General features: G+C 36.6%; 1 protein-coding gene across 3 annotated transcripts in view; it reads right to left on the bottom strand.

Moving 5' to 3' along the window:
- The window catches only part of slc6a8 (solute carrier family 6 member 8), a 33,558-nt gene extending 9,975 nt beyond the window's left edge, over positions 1–23,583 (bottom strand). For 2 of the 3 annotated variants that reach the window (XM_084390085.1, XM_084390084.1), the window contains exons 1-7: positions 22,619–23,583; positions 9,392–9,523; positions 8,589–8,853; positions 7,917–8,049; positions 4,094–4,228; positions 3,743–3,846; positions 2,655–2,779 (exon numbers count right to left, since the gene is read on the bottom strand). In XM_084390085.1, coding sequence (XP_084246211.1) covers positions 2,655–2,779; positions 3,743–3,846; positions 4,094–4,228; positions 7,917–8,049; positions 8,589–8,853; positions 9,392–9,523; positions 22,619–22,904 — 1,180 coding nt within the window. In that variant the 5' untranslated portion in view covers positions 22,905–23,583. Of the gene's footprint in view, positions 1–2,654; positions 2,780–3,742; positions 3,847–4,093; positions 4,229–7,916; positions 8,050–8,588; positions 8,854–9,391; positions 9,524–18,584; positions 18,717–22,618 lie in introns of those variants that run through there. The other variant, XM_084390086.1, reaches the window with a different exon arrangement.
- Positions 23,584–26,550: the final 2,967 nt, after the last annotated feature.

Here is a 26,550-nt window from a genome sequence, read left to right as displayed (position 1 = left end):
ATCCAGTGTTTCTTTTCCCGCTAACCCAAAATTTGCATAAAAATAGGAGGATGGAAACATTGTGAAGCTGCTAAAATAATGTGACTTGACTTGATTTAAATGCCATCTCTTCCATGTGTTTAAACCAGTCATGACTAGCTACATTCAATTTAATTTGTTAATATTTACATTAATATTAAACTTAACTGAAAAGAGCAAGGACATGATCTGACCCCTTTAAAATATGCAGTACACCGGTAGGATATCAACAACACATTAAAGCTGCGATATGAAAATTCATTAAATGCAAGGACGTGAGGGTCAACTTTGTATGAAGTCAGTGGCATCTGGCCAGGTTATTCAAAAATATTATCACTTCATAGTCATTTAGTCTTTCTGTGAGTCTCCTTCAGGCCAAGAACATGCTGTCCTTTACTGAGCCTCAACAAACCAGTGCACTGCTTCTGTGCCGCCGCAAGCTGAAACTGATTTTAAAATGACAGTACTAATTTACTATGCAGGAGAAAGAGTAATACCATTTATACAAAATGGAGCTCAGCAACAATTGAAAAACTGTACAATTTTAAACCAGGTCTAATGAGGTTTATTTTGGGGCGGGGGAGAGGGGGGGTGGTCTTAGATTTCTTAGATGCTTAGGAGGTTAAACTATTTCATTTTGATTAATTACATTTTTATAACTTTTGTACACATCAATGTTATAATTGAAATTTCATGCCCAAAGGTTCATTATGATATAGTTCTGATTAAAAATCCTGTTAAATGCAAATGCATGCAGACGATGGGCCGACGAGTCAGTAAATCTATCAAATATCATCTTTAGTTCTACAGAAAACACTGTTCAGTTTTCTAACAGCCAGATTGTATAATGTTGCTTATTAAAATGACCAGGTTGTGTTTTTTTTTTTTTTTAAGAGAAAAAATGGTATTAGCAAGCCTTTATTAAAAGTAGTTTCTTAATAAAGCTTTAAAGGATTTAAATGTCACGAAATTATATCTTAATTATGCTAATGTCCATGTGTCTATAGAAAAGTTATACACAGTATATATATATATAGTTTGCTTTGAAACTATTTTCTCTCAGAAATGAGTAGTAATAGTAAATTTCACAAATTATTAACAAGAAACACATTGAATTAAATGTGAAATTTTGAAATAGAAAGACTGAAACTGAATTTTCTAATAAAACATGCTCCAATAGCCGCTGTTTTCTTAAAAAAAAAAAAAAAAAAAAATTAAGTGTATGAAGAAGATGGCTAAAAAATATAGATGACCTTCAGCTAACCGTCACTTTTTGGATATTTAGTGATTTCCGAAATCTTCAAAGGGAAAAACGATTATAGTGTGCATTTTTTTCTTTGTGCAACAGATTTTATAAAGACATTTATGCATATATTTCTTTTTTGTAAAAAAGACATGAATCTAGTGCCAATTCTAGAGGATGGTCATGTTATGTACAGATCATTAGTGATAACTTCATAAAAATCTATGTGACAGATGGCCTGGTATTCACACTTTAAATGTGAAACATGTAGGCCAATGTGTTATGAGCTACAGTAACACCTCTGCATGCGTGAGATGAGTCTATCCTGCACATCCTGCTCTGCATGCACAGATGAGCGATAAATTCATGCCGCATACTATTAGTCTAGTCTGTGATGTCTGTTCATTTCTATTAGAATGATCAGTATTTCACTACAGGTAACATAAACATAAGATTAGACTTGAAATGCCAATAAATGTCTGCTTTTATGTGTGCAAATCGAGGGATTGCATTCTGGGAATCAAGTAGTCCTCATAAAGTGTTTGTGTTCATGGAGGACACAGCACATAGGAAGAAGACTGCACTAATTGTGATAGCAAAAACTCACAAACATACGCACACACACACGTACGTACGTACGTACGTACGTACGCACACACACACACACACACACACACACAAACACACACCTTCATTCAGAACAGACACATTAACACACACACACACACACACACACTATTCCACCCAATACAAAAATGAGTGACATACAGTTGTGTTAATTCATGAACCATTATCTGTTATTTACCATTATAAACTCATAACACACACAAAAAAGTATGCATACACACACAAACACACACACACACATAAAACGAACTACTAATAGTCTGCTCCCTTTCACAGTAATATGACTAAGAGCAAATAGCATTGTGTATAAATATAAACACGCTCTTCATTTACATTCTGTTTTCAGTGATACGGTCAAACCAACAATAAACATTTATAGTAATACACAATACAAGTCACATGTCACACTGCATTGAAATTAATTTACAATAGAATATCGTCATCATAGCACATACGTTCATGACTCACACAATGCATGTTTCATTCATTTTCAGCAGATCTTTTTTGCATAAAATATTGATCTCATAAATGATTTACAAGAACCAGCCCCAGGTCAGCAATGCTTATGTGCACTAAAAACAAGGAGAAGTGAATTATTGAACACCTGCATTAAGAGGCACGTTGTTTCAGGCCTGGTACTAAGGTCAGGGCTGGGTGGCACACACATGAAAAAGCTTTAAAAACATACATATGTTTGTCTTACTTTCCATTATAGTACATACATAATCTGTCACCTGTATTGAAGTAAATGACTGTAGACTCTTACCCGATTCAGCCACTTTAGAGATGTCCACACCTTGCTCAGAGGCCATGAAACCCAAGATGGAGAAGACCACGAAACCAGAAAAGAAACTGGTGCCACTATTAATAAAAGCCAGAACAAAAGCGTCCCTGAAAAGAGAAGAACAACACGTTAACTGCAGCTCGGTTGTGGCATGTGTGTTAATGCCAGGTGGTTGTGTAACACATTTGATGAAGCATATGCAATGTTATAATCTTTATGCCATAAATGCATTCATAATGTATAATAATAATAATGCCACCTTACTATCAATTATATTTTTTCATAGTTATACATTAAAGAGTCCACTGCATTAAATAACATGATTTCAGAGATATCATGTACTTTAATGCACAGAACCTTAAATTGGTACATAAAAAAAATATCATAACTGTGGTTACATGCACTCATTTATTTAGAATTATTAATAATTAAACTATTTCATAATTAACAAAACCAATTATTTAATCATTAGTACAATTAATTATTTCATACTTAAAAAATAAAAAATAATTATACATTTAAATTAATACAAATAAATGATTAATAAAATATTAAATGGAAATATTTATATTAAGGCATGTTTTATTTTTGTAGTTTACTAATAACATTCACTTCTAAGTGAACACAATTTTTTATCAAGAGCGAAACATTTTTTATTTGAATAATGACTTAAAAATAATGCAGAATCTTCATCAAAATAAATTCCACTTGTTACCAAACTTTGTTTGTTCAATATTTTTTATTGAATTTTCAGGATAAAAAAAAAAGAAATCGCAGATTTTGAATGCATATTTATATATATCCTGCCAAAGTGCTTTGTACATTCAGTTCAAAGCAAATAACTGCTGATTCAGTGCATCTGGAAATTTGAGATCTATTAAAGTGAGAGGCTGTTTGCTCTTTGCCAGCCACACAATCCAGCTTCTTATAGCACAAAGTCAGGGCTCTCTGATTGGGTAAACGTACTAGACACAACGTCTTTCGAAAAGAAAACACACTGGTTCAGAAAGATCGCAAGGCGACATAACAAAATGTGTCCTTGTCTGTTCAAGGCTGTGACGGAGGCTTACTTATAGCAGTCGTTGTTGAATCTGTTATAGCTGCCCAAGGCGGTGAGGGCTCCGAGCCCGATAGCGTAGGAGAAAAAGATTTGAGTACCGGCATCAATCCAGACCTGAGAGAGACGGAAAGAGTAATGGCAGTCAGACAACTGAATATGAGCTCAAAGTGACTCCAGGTACTCTGGAGAGAAGTTGAAAAGTGCTTAGAAACAGAATTAAAGTATTGTGTATCAGACCGATAGTAGAGCAAGAAAAGTAAGAAGAGTGAAGCGTATTGAATTTACATTTATTCATTTGGGTAAAAGCAGATGATTTAATCCAAAGAGAGGTATGAAGCTAAAGGAGAAAACTAAGTCTCACCTGTGCCTCTCCTAGCTTAGACCAATCAGGTTTGACATAGTACAAGATCCCATCATAAGCTCCAGGAAGAGTAACACCCCTCACCAGGAGAATAATCAGGACCACATATGGGAACGTGGCAGTGACATACACAATCTGTGAAAAACAAAAAATAAAGAGACACAGTCATTTTAACTGTTTTCATTGCATATAACTCGCTGCTTAGCTTATTAACTTTTTGCTAAGGCTATTACTGTTAATATTGCTAATATTTTAGTGGGGTATTTGAAGCCGCAAACTCATCCTGCATCGCATGTGGAACCGCCGTGACCCTCAAGTTGAGCAAAATGATGCTACTATTTCTCCAACATATCAGAATGATCAAAACACCCTAGCAATGATCTTGCAATGTCCTGAAAACCACCCGCAAAACATTCTAGAATGGTGTTGCATGAGAAAACACCACTCATATTATATATTTATTCACTCACACAATATTGTGTTTGTCAAAGTGTTTGACAGTGTTATTTCAATAAACGTCCTTGTTTGCTTTTTGCCGTAGAAAGACACATAAAATATAGATAACATAATCTAGTTTAAGCCAACATTATCTGTAGATTTATATCAGGGAATTTGCTGCATTGCATCTCTAAAATACTCTTTATCTCTCTCAGGTCTCAGCGAGGACAGTGTTAGTCACATGCTGAGCATTCTGTCATGGGAATAAAGCTGAGAAGCATGTACCGCACGTCTCACTGCTTTCTGTTATCAGATCATTTGCTGATTTTTTATTTTTTATTTTTTGCAAGGAGAGGTTTATTGATTCAGTGGCTGGGTCCAAACGATGTGAACTTTGAACTCTGACAACATGAGACGGATTGTTATCAGGGAGCATTTAAATGAGACCGGCTCATTCCAGGTGTTGCTGGTTTATGGACTTGGCTCGCAGTATGGTCTTATGAGGCTGGCAGTCTTCAGTAATTGCTCCACATAGACAAATAAAAAGTAGGACAGCCATTCTAGATCAAGCCCATCACATTAAAGCACTCCGCTCAGCCCCAGCTCTTCACAGACTTCAATTGTTCTTTCAAAACTCTCGCCTGAATTCCCTCAGGAAGGCGAGCTCAACTCAAAAAGTACAATGCTGCACAGTTACGACAAAAACGCGGTCACTGTTTATGATGCGCTGTGGATAGTAAGCGCTTTTTGAATTCTCCACGTCATTCTAACATCTTTGTCTGTCCAAAGTCCAGAGCACCATGTCATCTCTAGTAGTCCTGACAAGAACAATAATGCACAAATGCTCCAATTACCTCTCAAACTCATTAATCAATAATGATTGAATCAGCCTATTACGATTATTTATAAAGGATCATGTAATACTGATGTTTGGAGTAATAATTCAGCATTGCCATCACAGGAATAAATTCCATTGAAAAATATGTTAAAATGAATTATTAAAGTTATTTTAAATTGCAATTTATTTTGCACAATATTCCTATTTTTTATTGTATTTTTGATCAAAGTAATGCAGTCGTGGTGAGCATAAAATACTTCTTTCAAAAACATAAAGAAATTTACCAACACTGTATGGTTTACTGTACAATACCATACCATTCAAAAGTTTAGGGTTGGTAAATACTGCAGGACTATACATTTGTATTTTAATAATAGATAGCTGTCTGATGCACAGCCGTTTAAATCAAACACTTCTACCAAAACTCCATTACCAGATCAGACTTTAAAGGGATAGTTCACCCAAAAATGAAAATTCTATCATTGTTTACTCACCCTCAAGTTGTTCCAAACCTGTATGAGTTTCTTTGTTCTGCTGAACACAAAGGAAGATATTTGGAAGAATGTTTGTAACCAAACAGATCTCGGTCCCCATTGACTACCATAGTATATTTTTTTTCCTACTATGGAAGTCAATGGGGACCGAGATCTGTTGATTACAAACGTTCTTCCAAATATCTTCCTTTGTGTTCAGCAGAACAAAGAAACTCATACAGGTTTGGAACAACTTTGGAACAGAATTTTCATTTTTGGGTGAACTATCCCTTTAAGATTCAGTACATGCCGCTTTCAAGTGTCAATTAAGATGCAGAAAAAGACCTGAACTAAAAATACTGTCAGTAAACAAACTCGGGTTTAATTCCCATGAGGCCCGTGAATCTGGGGTAATCTGCCACTTAGTATCTGTGCCCCGTAATAAATAATCAGATTCTGAAATAGCCAATTAGCTCACTGTGTGTGTGTGTGTGTGTGTGTGTGTCAGTCATCTGAATGAGCTTGACTCAACGCTTTACTCACAGTGTCCTTTGCATCAATGAAAAACTATGAATTTGGCAACTAAATATTTAACTAAATAAACAAGTTTAGATAACCTAAATTCCATTATTTACCTTCCTTAACTGTTTTACTAGAAACATTAAACCCTGCTTTGAGCACACACAGGAGTAACACAGCGGAGGTATGTTGTAATACGAGAATGACCTTCTACACGGCAATACGCAGCAGGAATAAAATGAAGTTATTATATTTCTAAGGGCTCATATGATCCCGCCTCCCAGAGAGAGAATATGGCTGTTGGCCATTTGTACGAGCACCTTATCACGTCCCACTGCAGACACCGGCTCGTGACCGACCAATCTCAGAGTGCCTTCCTGACAAGGCACTTTGTAATATTTCCCGCCACACCCCCATGGCAAATAATGTTGCTATGGCTACCTTTCTGTCTCTCTTCAGCGCTACTGTGACAAAGCAGCAGTGGGTGGAGCTATGCCAATCAAGGTTACACAAGAAAGTCACATTGCACTTGAGCTAAACAAGGGAAATGAAATAAGACGCATAAGATGCAGTCTTTGACAATATGTTTTTATGAATTTATGTGAGGCATAACAACATGGTAAGATTACATAAGAACATATGAAATGACCTGCAGAGTGAATTAAAGTTAATTAAAGATTCAGATAAGATAAAAATGTTGGTTTCAACTGGCTGTTTGAATTACACTGAAATTACTAGGAATAAGCAGTATGCTCTGTTCCAAAACATAGTGAGCTGTTAGTGAGCACAGAGAACGTGATACTAGTGAATTAGTTTGTTTGGAACTTTTTTTTTATCACAAATTTGAATCCCTAAGCAGTATTTGAGGTCTTTTCTTCAATCAGTGATCAAAATACAGTGAAATATTATTACAATTTTAAATAACTATTTTCTATTTGAATATATTTTAAAATGTAATTCATTCGTGTGATGCAAAGCTGAATTTTCAACATCATTACTCCAGTTTTCATTGTCACGTGATCCTTCAGAAATCATTCTGATATGCTGATTTGCTGCTCAAGAAACATTTCTTATATTAATATTTTCGTGGAAACTTTGTTTTCAGGATTGTTTGCTGAATAGAACAATAGAAAGTACAAAAGAACAGCATTTTGTAACATTATAAATGTCTCTATTGTCAGTTTTGATCGATTTAATGCGCACTTGATGAATAAAAGCATTAATTTCTTTCAAAAACAAAACATAACTGACCCAAAACTTTTGAATGGTAGTGTGTATTTAAAAATGTATCATCTCTTTACCAAACAGTAAGCTAGTTATTGTTAGTAGCTTGTAATGTAGCTAGCAATTTTTCCAAAAAGTAGCTCGACTGTAGTTTAACTAGTGGCTAGTAGCTTCCCTAATACAAGTAAACAATAAGCTCTGACTGTTATGTAACCAAGCTTAAGATGCAGTGCAGGTATTTGATTCTCTGCTGTCCATGTGACTGCTTTTACCCGTCTTCAGGGTTCACACGTGTTATGAGAAGCACTAAAGAAAGAAAGAGTGTCCTCACCTTTCCTGTTGACTTCACCCCCTTCCACACACAGAAGTAAACCATCACCCACACGGCCATAAGACACAGCACCATTTCCCAGTTTATGACGCCTGGCTGGTCCAGCCCATCCGAGATGTTCAGAACCTTGTTCCTGAAATGGAGATAAACATTCATGAATGAAAGCACTGTATAGCACTCACAAAGTTTTGCTTCATTGCAGGTTTTATTTTAATTTATAACTACCTAACTCATATGAAGCTTGAAAGTGGTGACTTTCCAGAGGTATAGTCTACAGTCCCTGATGACATGAAAACTAATCATGAGCCGTTTTGAACGGTCAATCCATGTGCTCTGTGAACAGATGTCCTTCCAAATCTGAGATCTCACCTTGCATAGCCATTATGAAATGCCTGTAGATTCATAAACCTCATACACAGATCCAGATTGTACAGGCAGCACCATGTGACCATATGTAATGCCACGGGTTCATTATAGTCAGTGAGCGAATTATGTGTTTAACCGGCTCTGACATGTGGGATTAATTAACAGTAAATCAACATGTCCAAGTAAGAAAACCAAGTTAAATTTGAACAACAAAAACACATAAATCTTGTAGAGAGTGGTTATTATATCAAAGGCATTTCAAATATTGCAGAGAGAAATGAATGGCTTAAATAAACAATCACTCACTCCCAAAATTCAATAATAGGTGAACGCCCATTAGCAAGCTCTTCGCACGTCATGTTGCCAAATGTGGAGTTGCCAATGGTGCCGTTGTGGCAGTCGGAGTGGTGGAAGATCTCGATGCAGTTCTCTGAGTTCCACGGGTTGTCGCAGGTGGACCAGGGCAGCGTGGAATTGAAGGACTTTATTAAGTAGTAGAAACCCCAGGCAAGTACCATGATGTAGTACGTGTTACAGAAGAACACAATGACCATGGAGGCAAAGCCAAGTCCTAAAACAAACCAGTGAAAGACAGCATGAAACAGCACTCGCAATGCATTTAACTTGAATCAGTTAAAAATAACCCCCTTCAGGTGAACAGTATCCCTTATATAACATTTACTGATGAATCATGAATTCAGACAGGAAATAGAGTCAAATTTGATTTCAACTACAGAATAGTATTTTTTAAGTATATAATTATGAAATATATCAGAACACAAAGTCTAGATATTATGTGATATATATATTATGTACAGGTGATATTAGGCGATAAGATATTATAATATATTATATATAAATATAAAATATTGTATTATATATAATATTTTTGTATAAATTATCATTCAATCAAAATATTACTACACATAAAATAGCTACTTTTAATGTGTTCTATTTTAATTTATAATATAATACATTATAATATAATATAATAATAGGATTCAAATGATAATATATATTATTAAATTCAATTCAATAAAGAATGCATGTGCAATGTTTTAAGGAATAACCTAAAAAAGCATCATAACTAAAAAAGATGTAGAGCAAACCTTTAAAAAGAGGGGCAATGTTCCACACATTGATGCTTCCAGCTTTCATAAACTGACCCAGCGCAATCTCCAGGAAGAATATCGGAATGCCTCCCAGAAATATGAACAACACATAGGGAATGAGGAACACTCCTGTGAACACACAGCAATAGAGAATGACAGAGAGTGATGTTAAAGGCAACATGGAATGACATTCACAACCTATGTGAAGTTATTGCATTTTGATGCAATAGGAATAATTGTTAGAATAACATGCACTTACAAATCATTCACAATAAGACAAGAAATGTGTACTAAAGGCTCGATGTGAAGGTCAAGCACTTGATATGAAATACGAAGAATTGCATTTTCCATTCATTCAAGTCATAAGATGTCATACAATAAAATAATACCTAGAAACATAAACTGAGGTCTCGTGATGCATATAATGCCAATTAATTATCTGAATTGAATTATCTGCTATTTGTGCACAACACCTCCACATGTTTGGATTTGACTGCTGCTGGCTGCGTTAGCATTCATCATGTGGTCTGCGGCAGCACGCTGACGCGTCGGCAGCAATAAACCTTCGCTCGACTGATCTGAGATTGACAGCCACAGTAGCGGCTTAGTGAGGGGGTTGGTCGCCGGTGTGATGCAGATTATCCACTGAAAACAGAGCTGGCATGCTCAATGAAAGTCTTGTTGACGTCACCCGCCAATCATCGGTGAGGTGACTGCAGGGGAGGATGGGTGCGTGTGACAGACAGAGAAAAAAAAAAGGATACGATGGAAAAAAAAAGGCAGAGTGGGACGCCGCTATACAAAGTGACATGCTTACATAATGCTAGCTCTGCAGGCTAGCTGCTACACGGCCAATTTAGACCTGATGCAAGTCAGATAATCTAAAACAATAAAATAACAACAACCCCTGTTGCTAATTTAAAAACACTGATATGAATGAAGTGGCTTCTTTGGGAGCTCTGCCCGGCTTTCCATTCAGAAAACAACAGCTTTCGTTGGACTCGTGACTCAGAAAGAAGCCTTTTGATGAACTGCCTACAGAAGGAAGCACCGAACACAATGTGCTGCATAGATCTCCAGACCGCAGCTGCTATGTGAGTCTATTCCTCTGTGAAAAAAAGGAAAATATGCATATGTGGGCTAGTGTCGGGTTGATTTGCAAACAAAAGGGAACACCATGGCAATGCCCCGTGAGCGGATGATGCATGAGAATGTGACTGCGGGTCAATGCGTGGACACGTACACAGCTACAGCGGAATAAAACAAGCGTGACTCACACACACACACACACACACAGTCTTGCGCGTACTGCAGTGGCTGACGTCGTGCGCATAGAGCACCTGACTCTGTGTCAGCGTGTGCTCAATATAATGCTCTCCGAAAAGTGAGGAATCTTTTCAGCTCTTTCTCTTCCAATACTGTACATAAGACCAAGGGTTCCATTCCTAATGGTGACTTACTGATTTAATTCAAGAGGAAGTAGGTACAGTACACCAGAAGTACACAAAGTACACATCTTCCCAAAATGTAATACTAACTGATAATCGCCATTTTGATGTAGCATTTTCTGCTTGAGATCTCATGTTTAGAATGTTAGAATTGTTTTTGTTATTATTTAGAACTGATGTGGGAATTACCTGGTGCGTCACTAATCAAAAATCAATCGCGAATCAATTACTAACTTTTTGTAGTCACACTAAATTATTTTTAAATGTTTTTTTCTTTTCTTAATTTGTAACATGAATGTTTTTTCTGTCACTTTTGATCAATTTAATGCATCCTTACTGAATAAAAGTATTAATAAAAAAAGCAATTATTATTGACCCTCAGTAGCATCCGCAAGGCATCATTATACGCTACAATTAGCTTTTGCATACTACTCTTTTTGTAGCGCCTCCACAGGTGTGCAGTATACATGGTAGTGCAATACGCCTTAAAGAGTCTGTATTTGACGATGATTTGAATCTTATTGACCCCAGACTTTTGAGATTGTGATCAGAGTTGCCAAGTCTGCTTATGATACGTGACTTTGGGCTTCTTTTTTTTTGCTAAGTCTTTTAAATAAAAATCACAAACCATGTTTTTTTGGGGGGCTTATTCGTTTCTTCATAACGAATTTAACATAAACTTTGTTTCTTTACATTTATGGCCGCTGTTTTCTCCAATACATTGATTGACGCTGTCCGCTCAGCTATAGCCAATCAGCACAATAATAAAAGTGCTGCAGCGTAATTCGTCCTCCCACATCCCGCCCCCCTCCTCCCCCTAATTGGAGAAAAATCACATTCAACGTGCAGGCATGTAATGTTGTAATCCAAGCGATGATAGTTTGTAGACGAAAATTGACATATGTACATATTTTCACAAACAACGCCACCAACAGAGATGTACATGATGGAGAGGAAACATGGGAGATGATGGACGGTGCAGGGGAAGAGAGGGACCTAATTTAATTTTAAAATAATAAAAAGCTAATAAAAATAATAAAAAGTTAATAAATTATAATCAACATTTCATGTCCATTTACACATACACTTTAAAAAAGTCATTAAAAGTTATTTAAATGTAAATTACATTAAACTGACTCATATTACATAAGAAATTAGTTGAATCTTGTATAACTTAGAAAAAAGTTGAACATTGTGTAACTTATTTTGATGAGTTGAAGCTATGTAAAAACTTTTGTTGTCATAACTTACTGATGATATACTGTAATTTTTCTTATAATTCTGGATATTATTCAGTCAGCTGCTCGCTATGACAAAATAAACCCTATACCGGAGTATTTTGCAATAATGACTGAACACTGACAGTACATTATCCTTTACGTAACTTCCACTAGCTCACGACTAGACGGCCACCTCAGGTGTGGAGAAAATTTTGGTGTCCACCAAAGCGTTTTTTCACGCGGCTGGCGTATTTTTTTCAATTGTTTTCAATGAAGCACTGAGCGTTCGGCGTTTTTTACAGGTCGCCGAGAGTTGAAGAATGTTCAACTTTGGGTAAAACGCAGCGCTTTTTACCTAACCGTCCAATCACAGTGGAGGAGGGGCGGGACTAATACCACACCGACCAACCGCTGCATTATGCTTGTACAACGTCAACAGATGACAACAACAAGCATAATAACGGAACAAAATCATTTAAAACAAGTGCCAGAGAAAATACATTACATTGTATCGAAATTTTAATATGGAATCAACACAGAAACAAAATATGTGTGAAATGAGATACTAGTAACACTTTCGCGGATATTCCGTATCATAACAAGCATGTCTCAACTGAAAAAAAAACGCAACGCTGCCAAAACACTCTCAAGCGCCCACAGCTAGGCGTTTGCAGCAGAGCGCCTAGCGTTTTCAGCTGGCTAAAAATGCTTTGGTGGACACACAGCCTTAAGCTTTCTATTCTGGATGGGCTTAAAATGCATTGAGAGTTAGCGATCGCAACGGTGCTGAAACCTGTTTGCCAGTTTGCCTGTGAAGCCCCGCTGAGAAGTTCGCATAATCCTGTAAAGCACACCCAGGAAGCGCTTTCACTCCTTTCTAACGAGCAGCCCTTAAAACACGGGCAGAACTGATTGGATTCTTGGGTAATGAGGGGAGGCTATAAATATAGATTCCCACACCTCCCCCTTACAGAACAGATGGATATGGACACTCTGTCAACACATATGGCTCACTCCACTCAGAAGCCAATGATATTGTTTGCATGTATTACCAGGTGAAAATCGACTTGTCTCCAGCATCAGTATGTACTGTCGGCTAGCTAGAACCACATGCATTCAAATAAGAAAAACACTATTCTAGAAATGTAGTATGTTGGATTAATAAGTGCATTATTCATTTTAGTCCCTGTTTGGCTTTTTGGTAGACTCTCACTTGCACCTACATACTGGAATGCGCTTGAGAACTTAATTTATATTTTAAAGGCTCATTATTATGATTTGTATGAACAATGTTAGCAATGTTATAATATACTATTCTTATTCATTCATATAATATTCTTTCTCAGTCCTGAAACTCAGACCATTTTTGATGGTTTTTATCACCTTGTTTAAGATACTACAACAACAACGATATCACAAACTGACATGATCCCACGATCATGGGAAAAATAAGATGAAAATGCACGTAGTTTTGCATGATTTGAGGTATTAATCATGTCCTTATGCAAATTTTTGTGCAAAAAGGGGACAAGTTATGCTTCATACTTAAGGTTTCATACTTTATTCAAAGTTTATTCAAATCCCTAACTGTAAGTATTAGCAGTAGTGATGGTGCTCAGCAAGAATCCCTAATAAATGCTCTAAAACAAGAATATTGCAACTAGACTATTAAAACGACTAAGCGCAACAACAAAATTGTCAGCATATTGAAATAACAAGAAGATGAATTTACGGAGAATCTAATACACAATGGCTGAACCCTAAAGCACCCACGGTTAGGCCCCAGTCAGAAAAAGGGGATTAAAAGATTAACAGACGCTCTTCTTAATCGCCCGTCCATGTGGAGCGAGGAACTGATGTCAGTTAGGCAAGACGCCAACATGTTCTAATGTGCTGGCATCACTGGCCTTCTCATGCCTAACCATTGAGAAACAGACACATTGAAACAATGCGCATTTTGAAATGTCATTTGCAATATAGGAATTTGAAACTAATCCACTTTGTAGGCTTGGAAATGTTGGAAATGACATTTTGCCAAAGTTTTCACTGGTATTGATGATCATCGTGATATAAAAAAAAAATTAATTAGGGGTATGGCGATAATCATGATATTTAAAAATGAGCTGTACACATGATTATTATGACACATAAATAAACCAATAAATAGGGTGAAGTGAGATGTGTTCCATAATGCTCACGTGTAATTTATGTTAGCCACAGAAAGTCCACAAGTGAGATTATAGTAATAAAACGTATGACTTTCCAGAAAAACCCTTATATGGACAAAGGCATCCAGATATTGCTGCAGCTGAATAACTTGACCTTATTACATACCTGTCAACATTTGGGTACCAAAATACGGGAGACCTGGGGTTGGGGGTTTCAGTTCAACCACATGCGGTTTCATGTCATCTACATTACACACCCCATCGCCAAATCATAGAAAAATTCAGTTAAGACAGTTGTATTCATCTTAACAATACACAACAAATCAATATACAGAAAAACTGATTTCTAAAATAAGGTATAGGCTACAAATCTGTGAGTAGGCTACAGTTTTCAAAACTGAACAGGTGATGTTCAGCGGGTGGAGTTTACTGGTACTGAATATTACACATCATCTGTGTATAGCCTACTCCATTAACTGGAACAGATTTTCACTGGAACTGAATATTACATCCAAATATTGTTATGTAGTGAATCAGCATATTGTTGTGTAACTTCATCTATTGGAACAGTATCTCACAATTTTTCACAGGGACTGAATATTACAAGCAACTATTGCGAAAGAACGATTTACAAAACAACGATTGCGAAAGCGTGCACGGATTATGAATTTGTTCACTGTTACCGTTGTACGTATTTCTTTTTCTGTATAGTTCAATTTTGTTATACATTTTGCATTCTATTTTGGCTTTCTCGGGTGTCCCTATTTTTGTTGTGTCCCTTTTGAGGCACGGGGCGAAACGGGTATGGATTGGAAAAACCAAAGCAACTGTACGGTTTACAAATCTGAGCACAGCTGAGACTTTTTCTCTGGTAGCCTACTTTTGGCGTAGGATATTTATTTCCGTCAAGGTCAGGCTGTGACGTCAAATGTATTCCCAGGAACAAGTGATGCGCTTTCCGCTTTCAAAGTTTTATAAAATAAGTAGCCTATATAGCTTGAATGGTTTAAAAGCATTAGCAAGAATAAAAGCGCATCATGTAATGTAACGCCATGCAGCCAAATGATGACAGAAAAAAACGGATGCTGCGTTAATTGCGTTAAATATTTACTTAACACAGAGTCTTTTCCCATTTCTACCAGTAACACTTCCCGCGTCTACTACCTGCGCAGATATCGACGGCACAACTGGGTTGTAGGTTGCCAGGTTGAGCTCACAAATGGGTTGAAATTTGTATGATGTGTTGATTGCGCGAGTAGGATGGGTTCAGTGGTGTAGTCTAGTTTTTTGTAGTGAGTATACTCTATAATAATTCTGTTATAATTTCTTCAAGTTATACAGAACTTTTATTTTGACAGGTTGTCGTAAAGACATAACAGTTTCTGTGTGTATATGAAACGAATGAATGACGATAGTTTTATCAAATGAAATGGTGAAATTCTCATCAAGTGACTCTCATAGCAGCTCTGCGATGAAATGCACATGTGTAGCTTACATCATGTCTCAATACAGTGAAACGCTGAAAACCCCACGAGCGTGAGTCAGGCGTGCTTCTGTGTGTGTGTGTGTGTGTGTGTGTGTAGTGGAGGAGCACACACTGAGCGCTCATTCCCAGAGACGCGTAGAACAATTGCAGTCTCTTTTAGCTTTAATATTCATAGACACTAGTCCATATCGAGATTTCATTCATTGTACAGCAGCTACTTTTGATTTATTCATTCAAAAATAGCAAATTCCGTGACGTTCTGCTTTATATAGCAAGTTCCATTTGTGACTGGATTCATTCGATCCGTCGCTTCGCAAACACAGACGGGGTGAATTTATGAATGAAAGTGTGAAAGTTCTGACACAAAACGAAGTTGATACGTATCCTCACGCTTTTTTAAGTGGGTATACGCAAATCCTTGGCATTTTCTAGTGGGTATACGGCGTATACCTGCGTATTACGTAGACTACACCACTGGATGGGTTTCATACAAGATCTGGCAACTGGACAACCTTGGAATAATATATTGATGTGATTATTCATATAACGACGTTTGGGCCATACAAATAACAGGAGTTTCACGGGATAACAAAACGGGACATAAAAAAATAACAAAACGGGAAGGGGGGGCGGGAGATGGGTGTGAAATACTGGAGACTCTCGGCGAGTGTTGACAGGTATGCCTTATTATATATTAGAATCTATATCTTAAACATATATATGTATGTATATTATCGATGCATTTTAAAATGATCGCGACGTGGACGATTCTGCATCGATACAGTCATAGACCATAATCGATTATAGCCTACTGATGTTTCTCTGATGTCATTGCAATTGTGTTTATTAATTGTAACTTAAGTACACTTGACAGTTTCATGCGCTTTTAGTGCTAGGTTTGTTCTAAATGGTCCTTCAATCGTGAGACCAGTGACGATTCACACCCCTAATATATAAATATGGAAAGCAGGTCAAATCTAATGCAATACATATATACAAACAATTCGGTGTCATGTTTCTTAGAACGTGACATTTCCTAAAAAAAAAATTTGAATACCAGGAAGATAAAACCAATCTGCTTTGTTTGTGTGCTGAAGCACAATCACAATGCCAGATTGTTATTAAAGACTGTCAGATCGGGGAGATTTTACAATAGCTGTGATACCGTATTACAGACACAGCAGCCAAGGACGGGTAGAGGGCTTTACTGCAGAGATCATAAATCTACTATGTGGCCACCATTCTGTTCAGCTTGGCCTCTCTTAACTCTGAGACACCGCTACATAATGCTGTAACCTGGCAACAGAAAGACTGGACTGTGTCTGCATCTCACATGTACATTCTGTATACGAGTTAGTGACACCACAGTGTCAATCTGAGCAGCTCAATGAAAGATTTGTTACCTTAGATAGCAGCACAGACATAAGGGTGAGCACCTCGCTGAACTGACTGCAGAGCTGTATAAAGAAACAGATAAGGCAGCTAATGTGACCTATGACCTCTACCATAAAATCTTGCAGTACAGTATGCACTATGTAATCTAAAATTGTTACAAGTATAAGAGATTTGACCTACAGATTAACACAACAGGGTGTCTCTTAACTTTAAGTGGTTCACATCAAGAACTTTAGACTTGTTTTAATATAATCTGAGTTCTCTACAGGGAATTAGGAAAATTAGCAGACCTTCACTACAGGTGTGGAGAAATCTCTTGTGAGGTCTATGGGAAATAAATTAGCTCACGAGTGATTTGGCTAGAAACGGATTAGCAACACTGTGTCAAAACTGCAAAGTCTCTAGATACAAACAACTGAAGTTATGGAGGGACGCAGAGAAACACTGTCCTAGAGGCTTTAGCAACCCGATATATTAAATGAAGTGTTCACCCAACAAAGAAAATGTACTATTTAGTCGTTCCAAATCTGTATGACTTTGTTTCTTGCATCAGTGTTCTTATTCTTAACTAAAAAATAAAGCATTTTCCTTAATGGAAATACAGCTGAAATAAAATTAAATATAAATATTAGATTTAAAAAAGTAAAATGTCACCTTGGCAACTTATTGAAATATAACAAGTTGAAGTACTAAAATTACTAAAACTAAAATCAAAATAAATTACAGATAAATAAAAAATATTAAAAAAGTAATAAAAATGTCAAAAGCACTTTTACTAAAACTAAAAAAAACACTATCTTGCATGGAGCACAAAAAGGGGTGTAAAGTAGAATGTTAAAGTTGATTTATTCCAATGAAAGTAGATCTCAAAGATAAAGTGCATTCAAATTCATAAAAGTGTTATAAAAGTAGTAAATAAAACTCATGCACTCTGTTTCAAGTCTTCCAAAGTCATATGTACATATTTTTTGGTAACACTTTCCAATAAGGTCTCATTTGCCTAACATTAGTTAATGTATTAACTAACATTACCTAACAATGAGAAATACATTTGTAACAATATTTATTAATCTTGCCGGGTCGTGGTCACCATTCACTTTCATTGTATGAAAAAGAGAAACTTGGACATCTCCTTCCAGTGATACAGGTTAATAACAGTAAATAAGCTTTTTTTTTTTTTTTTACGACAAACTTAAAAGATTGCATGGGTTGGAATTTGACCTGTGGCTAAATTTGTCTTCTGAGAGTGAGGAAAGTAAATATCACAAGTATCTCACAGACTCAACCTGTGAACACTGAGTAAAAGAATGTGTGACATGATCTGTATTTACTCTCCTTTTGCCAGCAGGACCTTTTTGGTCTTTGAGAGGTCTGATTTGATTTGGCATAACAATTCAAGATCCTGTCAGTTTTACAGACAAAGACGACACATTGTGTTTCGAAACCTGTACCAGGACACTGTAATTCTGTTACCTTAGAGATCCTTGTTGGGGGTAAAGAAAGTATTTGAGCACGAAGAGCTCTACGAGTCAGCCAATTCTCACTAGACACTCATGCATCCCATATTTCTCAAGCTGGCACGTCTTATTTGAATCACTTATTGTTTTCGGGAGAATTGATGGTCTTCGTGAAATGTTCCCAGCAGTCGGTTTCCATCACCTTTCCCCTCTACCACAGGTGGTGGAGATTTCAGATCCAAAACACACTGACATCTTCTCTATCTAAATAACCAGAACACAATGAAATCAAGTTATCCGTCAAGACCAACTAGAATTGCAACCCAAGTGCTAACACAACATTGACCTAGTCTTGACATTTCACTCACAATAGGGATTCAGGGCAGTGCCAAAGACAAACACTGCTTTTAGACATGAACACTGTTACAGTTCACATATTCATCTTGACAAGATGTTTTTAAGTCTATAAGTGAATAGGACAATATTGGAATTTTCCCAATGATAGTGGGAGACTATCCAGATTAGCATTATATTCATTCTGTTTGTCATTTCTAATCATTCTCTCTAATTAAGATCTAGCGAGGATGCCGCTATTAAGCAAGTTATTCTGTAAAGTGATTTGTAACTATCCCATATGTAATCAGGATTCGACAATGATGTGCAAATGATCCACGACTTCATGTTTAATAAAGGTAATTTTTCATTAAAGAGGAAATTGTATGCTCTTTTAAGTCTTGATTTAGTTTTTAGGGTCTATTAGAATAGGTTTTCATGCTTGAATGTTCAAAAAACATTATTTTTCACATATTTTACATTTTTGCAGCACTCTCTTCCCAGTCTGTCAGTATCGCTCTGTTTTGTTCCTGTCTCTATGAAGCCCTTCCTTCTGAAAAGCGCAATGTACTCTGATTGGTCGGCTGGACCAGTGTGTCGTGATTGGTCAACTGCTTTGAGCATGCTTCGGAAAAGTCACACCCTTACCACAACCGTGAGTTTCAACACACTACTACTAACACAACTCAACTAGGGCTGTCACAATATCAGATTTTTCACCCCGCGGTTATTGTGGCCAAAAGAATTCACGGTAACGATATATAGCGATACCCATAGAAACAGTCAGTCAAATTCATCTTTACAAGTATTTGTTTTGTGTTTTGCTTTCTTTTTTAGTCACACCATTGCATACAACAATTACACCAATTAAGACTCTGGCTTTCTCTGGCTTCTTTGACACTGCCACGAGAGAGAAAATACTGTCAAGTTCAACAGTATTATAAATAAGCTTTAACAACACAACTAATAGCTTAACCTGTTAACTTGCGTTCCCATTTGGAACCCAAATCCGAGAAATTACACAACCAACTGAAATATAGTTCATTATGCCTTTGGACCTTAAACATTGTAGACTCATTTTAACAGAGAAAAGATCATTTGGAAGCTTGCTGTCATAGCGCAGCTGAGATCTGAACAGCACACGTTGCTATTTGTGTCTAAACTAAACTCATTTAAGCCTTGCCAATTTAAACATTCAAGCGCAAGAAGACGCGAAAAAGAACTTGATCATTCTATGAGAAGATTGTGGGTGCGCCCTCATCCACAATGTGTTTTTAGTGTTAATCTATAACAACAAAAGACAAGGAAATCACTCACTGCTCTTCACTGAATAGCTTCTTTAACTTTTATAATGATTCATCTTTATTTAGTTTCTACAGTGACTATTATATGTTGTTTTACGTTTGATTACATTATACATTGTCTGTACCTGAAAACTACTGTTAGATACCTGAAAAGCTGTGCTGTTACTTGTATTTGAATAATTTGTTCCCATAAACACATACCGAACCGTGCCGAAACCATGACCCTAAAACCGTGATAAAAACTAATTTGAACCGTTACACTCCTAATCCCCATACATCAAGACAAAAAAGTATGGCCATTCATTCAGCAAATGCTGGACGGCATCCAGAGCGATGGGGACACGGGGAGACAGCTTCGTCATTCAGGCAAACACAATGGATCTCTTTCTAATGGGGTCTTAAAGTGTTACCCAGACTTGGCCTTCACATTCTATAGCCATCAGAAGATGACTCATAGTGCAAAAAAGAGAATCAATGGCGAAACAGTGAAGATAATGATGAGAGGCTCACCATGACTACTAATGCTACTCGAATCCGTCATTAGCCAGCAACTATCACCCTGTAGCCAAAGACTGGTTGTCCACTGAAACTAAGCAGGGTTGAGCCTGGTCAGTACCTGGATGGGATTCCTCCTGGGAAAACCAGGTTGCTGCTGGAAGAGGTGTTAGTGAGGCCAGTAGGGGGCGCTCACCCTGTGGTCTGTATAGGTCCTAACACCCCAGTAAGGTGATGGGGACACTACACTGTCAAAGAGCACCGTCCTTCAGATAAGACGTTAAACCAAAGTCCTGACTCTCTGTGGTCATTAAAAATCCCAGGATGTCCTTCGTAATAAGAGTAGGGGTTTAACTCTGGCATGCTGGCCAAATTTGCCCATTGGCCTCTGTCCATCATCACAGCCCCCAATCATCCTCATATACAGTATATAATGAGCTTCATCACTCCTGTCCAGCATTAAGCTGGCGTGTGGTGGTCTGGCGCAATACCGTCGCATCATCCAGGTGGGTCATGATGCACATTGGTGGTGGTTGAGGAGATTCCCTCCTTCTATATGTAAAGCACTTTGAGTGCAGACAAAAGCACTATATAAATGTAACTAATTATTATAATTATTAGACAACGGCTGTGTCCCAAAGCCTAATAAGCTGACTACTTAGACAGCATTTTGAGCATCATAGGCACCTTTGTGTTTAATAAAGACATGTTGTTAGCCAAATTAAAATTGCACTAAAGCTAAATGAAACTATTTATAAACTGTTTACACACATATATTTTTTCAATTATATGTACTTAAATTTAAAACTCAGCCAAGATTTGTCAGATAAAACCCTGAATTTGATCTTAAAGCTATTTTTGTCAGGTCATGTGTGACCTCTAATGGTTGCATAGAAATGTGTGACCTCTACTTGTGCTTTCATGCATTGCATTCATAGAGCATTTTCACCTTCAATATCCATTTATAGCTGCATTTGCCACTCTGAAATACAAGAGTACACGCAGAGTGAGCGGTAATAAATGAGTGCTGATTTAAGACACTAGTCTAAAGTGAAAGTGAAAAAAAAAAAAAAAGCCAAACTGGATCATCTTACAAACATTCGATCCAGCACGTACTATGCGCACTTCTACTGTCTATGGCTAAGTCATGGGGAACTGGTGTACAGACACATTTGACATTCACACCAGCTTTATAATAATAATTAACAAACTAATCCAGTTTAACAAAAGAGTTTGAAATGTCATTAAACTTGAATTCATTCTGTATAGTCAATTAATGGCCCCCCAAGTAGTATTTAAACTGAATAAAACAAAAAATGCGAAAGCTTTTTAAGATTCATTTTTAACAGTATATATATTGCTTTATCATTAAAAACCAACTAATCAACTTTAAAAGCAAAACTTTGCTGGTAAAGTGTGTTTGTGCTAGGCTACATTTCGTTAGCCTCATAGCATAATTGCCTAAGTCATTTTTTAATGAATTATTTCTTAGGCAATTATGCTATGAGGCTAACGATTTTTTTTTTTAAATAAATGCCATTTGGTTTTATTTATTTTTTTTTTTTTTATCTAACACAATGATATTCAGATTATGAACAGAGACAGACTGACATTGCCTGCCAATATTAATTTAATCGCTTATTTAATATCATGACTAGCGAACAATGGCAACACTGATGACACCAAACTAGCCCTCAACATTAAACCACTGGACGTTAAACAGGAAACAACAGTGTTCACAGCTTACTATTTTAAGGTATTGTTTGCATTTGCAATTTTTGTTCAGCCACTGAGTGCATGCATGAATGAATGAATGAATGAGTCACACACACAGGAGGTGTCTTCCACCGTGCAAATGACGTCACAGACTAATGACGTCTCATCCAAAGGGATCTGAATGTGCTGCAGAGAGTCTTACCTCCACCATTTTTGTAGCACAGGTAGGGGAAGCGCCAGACGTTCCCCAGACCCACGGCGAACCCCACACAGGACATGATGAAGTCCATCTGTCTGGTCCAGGTCTCTCGCTCAGGGTAGCCCTGCCTCTTCTCCACCGCAGAGATGGCTCCAGTGGCCGCGGGTCCCCCGTTGAGGGTCCCATTGACGCCTTGATGCGCGTTTCCATTGGGAATGAGATGGCCCTTCTTCTCCTCCACCAGGACCATGTTCAGGGCGCAGTCTGCGTCCAGAGAGGATTTCTCCATCTCTCGTGTAAACAAAGCAAATCAACCTCCTCACGAGACTCGAGAAGGGCTTGAATCAGCAGTCAAAAATAAATATTTGATCTCTTATTGTTTTTGGACTAAGTCAGTTTCAGTTGTCTTTTTACACCAATATGTCCCTTTTGTTCCTCTTTAGGTGCACAGGATCTGGTCCTTTATCCTTTTATTTAATAAAATCAGCTGTGTTATTCTTTACGAATGTATTTTTTTTTTCTTTTTATTTTTTTATTCCGTTGGCAGTTTGATTTTCTCGGCGAAATTGGCAACGGTTTTGTTGGTTCGTTTTTATCAAAAAGCGCGTTTGTAAAATAAATAGTAGACTTTAAAAGAAAAAAGACACCGATTTAAAACAGCACCTTCAAAAACAATCCACGAAACACTTAAAGGTGAGTCTGAAGAATCGCATGGGAACGTGAATCTCTCAGAGAGAAGGCGACTGCGGAGACGGTAAAACCAAAGCGGCCCTTTGCGCGCGCGGATCAGATGAATGTAATGGAATTACATTCACGAATTGATCGCTTAAATCTCTTCAGACCATTGTTCTCATCGGTATTAAACACCCAGAATGTATAAATGAGACGCTATTCGGTGTCTACAGGAGGTGCGGCTGCTGCTGTCCCTCTGCGTGCTGACTGACTGTCTGATGCGTCCGCGCGAAGCCGCTCGGTGTTTTAACGGGCTCGGTAACGTCATTTGAAGCTCATCCCTCCCCCTCTGTCCCGCTTAAGGAAAACAGGGAATGGAGAGCTCACGTACGCCGCACACTACATACTGTATACTGCATACTACACCGCAAGTGCGATTCTAGCTCACTGGTGCGCTGCGCGAGATCAGATATGAAAGATTTTCAGTGCAGTCTGATCGCCACACAGCGCATTTTTTTTAAATTTTTTTTTATTTTATTTAAGCTGAATAAATCGAGGGCAGTAAAATGTGATGTACACAAGCATAGGTATAGATATATAAAATATTTTTTCTTAAAAAAAAAATCTAAATGAGAACCACACAAAATAAGCAAATAAAAAGTGAATCAAAAATAATTAGATAGGCCTATAAAAAATAAATCATTAAAAACAACTTGTTTTCAAAAACTCATCATTAAAAATCTGTAAAAAATGTATTATAAAATAATTTAGAATTCTTTTACCATTACATTTCACATGAACTATGCTTATCCATAAACCTTAAATAAAATAATGCTTATATAAATAATATAAATATAATTTGAATTGAAAAAAAAAAATATATAGGCCTATATATTCATTTTAATGTTATCTCTTGGGACTAGAAAGATAGCAATCAGCAGAAGTGGGAAGGGACTTTTTAGCACATGCGGGCAGGCTGCCAGTAAATGTATGGTATGGCATTCCAAACATACCCACAGCAGGCCACGTAGTGCCGTGAGGACTATTATTCATCAAGTACACCCATCGTTGTTTTTTTTTTTTTTTTTTTTTTGCATTTCAAAGTACATAAGCCTCCGTCTGACCACAGGAGATCCTGTTGTTCCATCTGGAAAATTACAAACTTCCATGAATCACTGCAGATTTTTCATTGATTTGAGATGCTCTGCCAAGAGGGATAATATATATATATATAAGTGTATATATATATATATATATATATATATATATATATATATAGAGAGAGAGAGAGAGAGAGAGAGAGAGAGAGAGAGAGAGAGAGAGAGAGAGAGAGAGAGAGAGAGAGATGTAGACATCATTCAGTTGTATCTCTTTATTCCCAGTTACAAGTTATTGTTACTTCAAGAAAACTATGGTAACAATTGTTATTCACAATAAGTAATTAGACAGTTTCACTGTATGCGATCCATGTTAATTTATGATGGATTAAAGGCAGGGTAGTCTTACTATATAAGATGTGATGTGAAGAGAGTTTCAACCAGTATAACAAAAAGTGTTTATAGAAAAATTGCCTATACCCTACCTTTAACAGTAACAATAACTAGTGAATTACTATGGTATTTTGGTGGTAACTGGATACCATGGTCATTTTTTTTGTAAAGGCTATTTCTACTAAAGACAGTAGCTGGTATTAAGTTTTTCCTGAGACTGTTAAAGGTGGAAACAGTTTGTCCTTGTGGGATTATAAAATTAAACTAAGGTCAGATTTGTCTAATGACATGCCTACAATTTTCACAAACACGTTTTTGGATGGATTATAAGATTCTTGAAACCCAAATTCTAAGAAAACCACACATGTGAGTCATACTGTAAACATCTCTGGATCATATTCTCCCTAAAAATGTGGCAAATTACAGCGGCACGTTCTGCGAAATGTATGTGGCTGTTCCCCTGAGATGGTTCGAAGAAAACTCCTAATTTGATCTCTGTGATGAGTGAACTATTTTTCCTCGTAAATGAGCTGATTCCAGGGCATATGATAGGGAAATGTTTAACATTTATAAAGTAAATGGTAACGCTTTACAATAAAGTTCATTAGTAAACATTAGCTAAGTTAACATGAACTAAGAATAAACAATACTTCTTCAGCATTTATTAATCTTAGTTCATATTAATTTCAACATCTACTGATACGTTATTAAATCAAAATTTATATGTTAACATTAGTTAATGCACTGAACATGAACAAACAATGAACAGCTGTATTTTTATTAACTAACAAATATATATTAAAAAATACTATCTCAAATGTTTTGCTCATTGTTAGTTCATGTTAGTTAATACATTAACTTATGGAGCTTATAATATGACAAAATGATTTGAATTTGAATTGTGTCAATTTGAATCATTGACAAGTGTAATTAACAGAATGGAATATTATGTGGAATTTTAAATAGTTCTGGACTTGATTTCTTTAAAGGAATATTGAACATTTGAAATTTAACAAATTGAAATGTTTTTATTGCTGAATTTTATAGACATGTATTTTCAAACAGCAATTTTTTTTTGTTCTGAATTCTTAGACTGCAAATATTCAGTTTTAAAAAATACAGATTCAAGTTTACAAGATGAAGAAGAAATTCAGAACTTCAAATTCAGTTTTCTAAAATGTTCAATTCACGTGTAGATATGAATTTTTCCATTCAAAAAATTTAATTCAGAAATATTTCAAATCCCACATAATATTAAATTTTGTTAGATTATTTGTCAATAATTCAAATTTACACAATTCAAATTCAAATCATTTTGTCATATTATAAGCTCCATATTAACTAAGGTGTTACCAAGTAAATCAACTACATTATTGAACTGCAATGACATCCCAAGGCTAAAAACTCAACCTAGCCTCATGCAATTTTAGGAATTTATTATGCAACACATATTGTTATATAAAAGCAAAGAATGCCATAGAAGCGCTGCACAGGGTGTAAATTCTCGGTGCTCTTTGGTTGTTTGGGATAATTAAGCTCTAAGAACATAGGAACTCCAAGGCACTCGTTGAAAAAAGTTAAAAAGCCTTTATTTTATTCATGGCTTAAACATTAAAATTGTTGACAAGTACACCTATGCGTTGCGGCTTTACATGCATTTGTCAGGGTGTGTATCCACCACATAACTGTCCCTGACGAAGGCATGTAAAGCCGCAACGCGTAGGTGTTCTTGTCAACAATTTTAATGTTTAAGCCATGAATAAAATAAAGGCT

Source organism: Rutilus rutilus, assembly GCF_951802725.1.
Source record: "Rutilus rutilus genome assembly, chromosome: 19".
Lineage (NCBI taxonomy): Eukaryota > Metazoa > Chordata > Actinopteri > Cypriniformes > Leuciscidae > Rutilus > Rutilus rutilus.
This window is presented reverse-complemented; position numbering and strand designations above follow the sequence as displayed.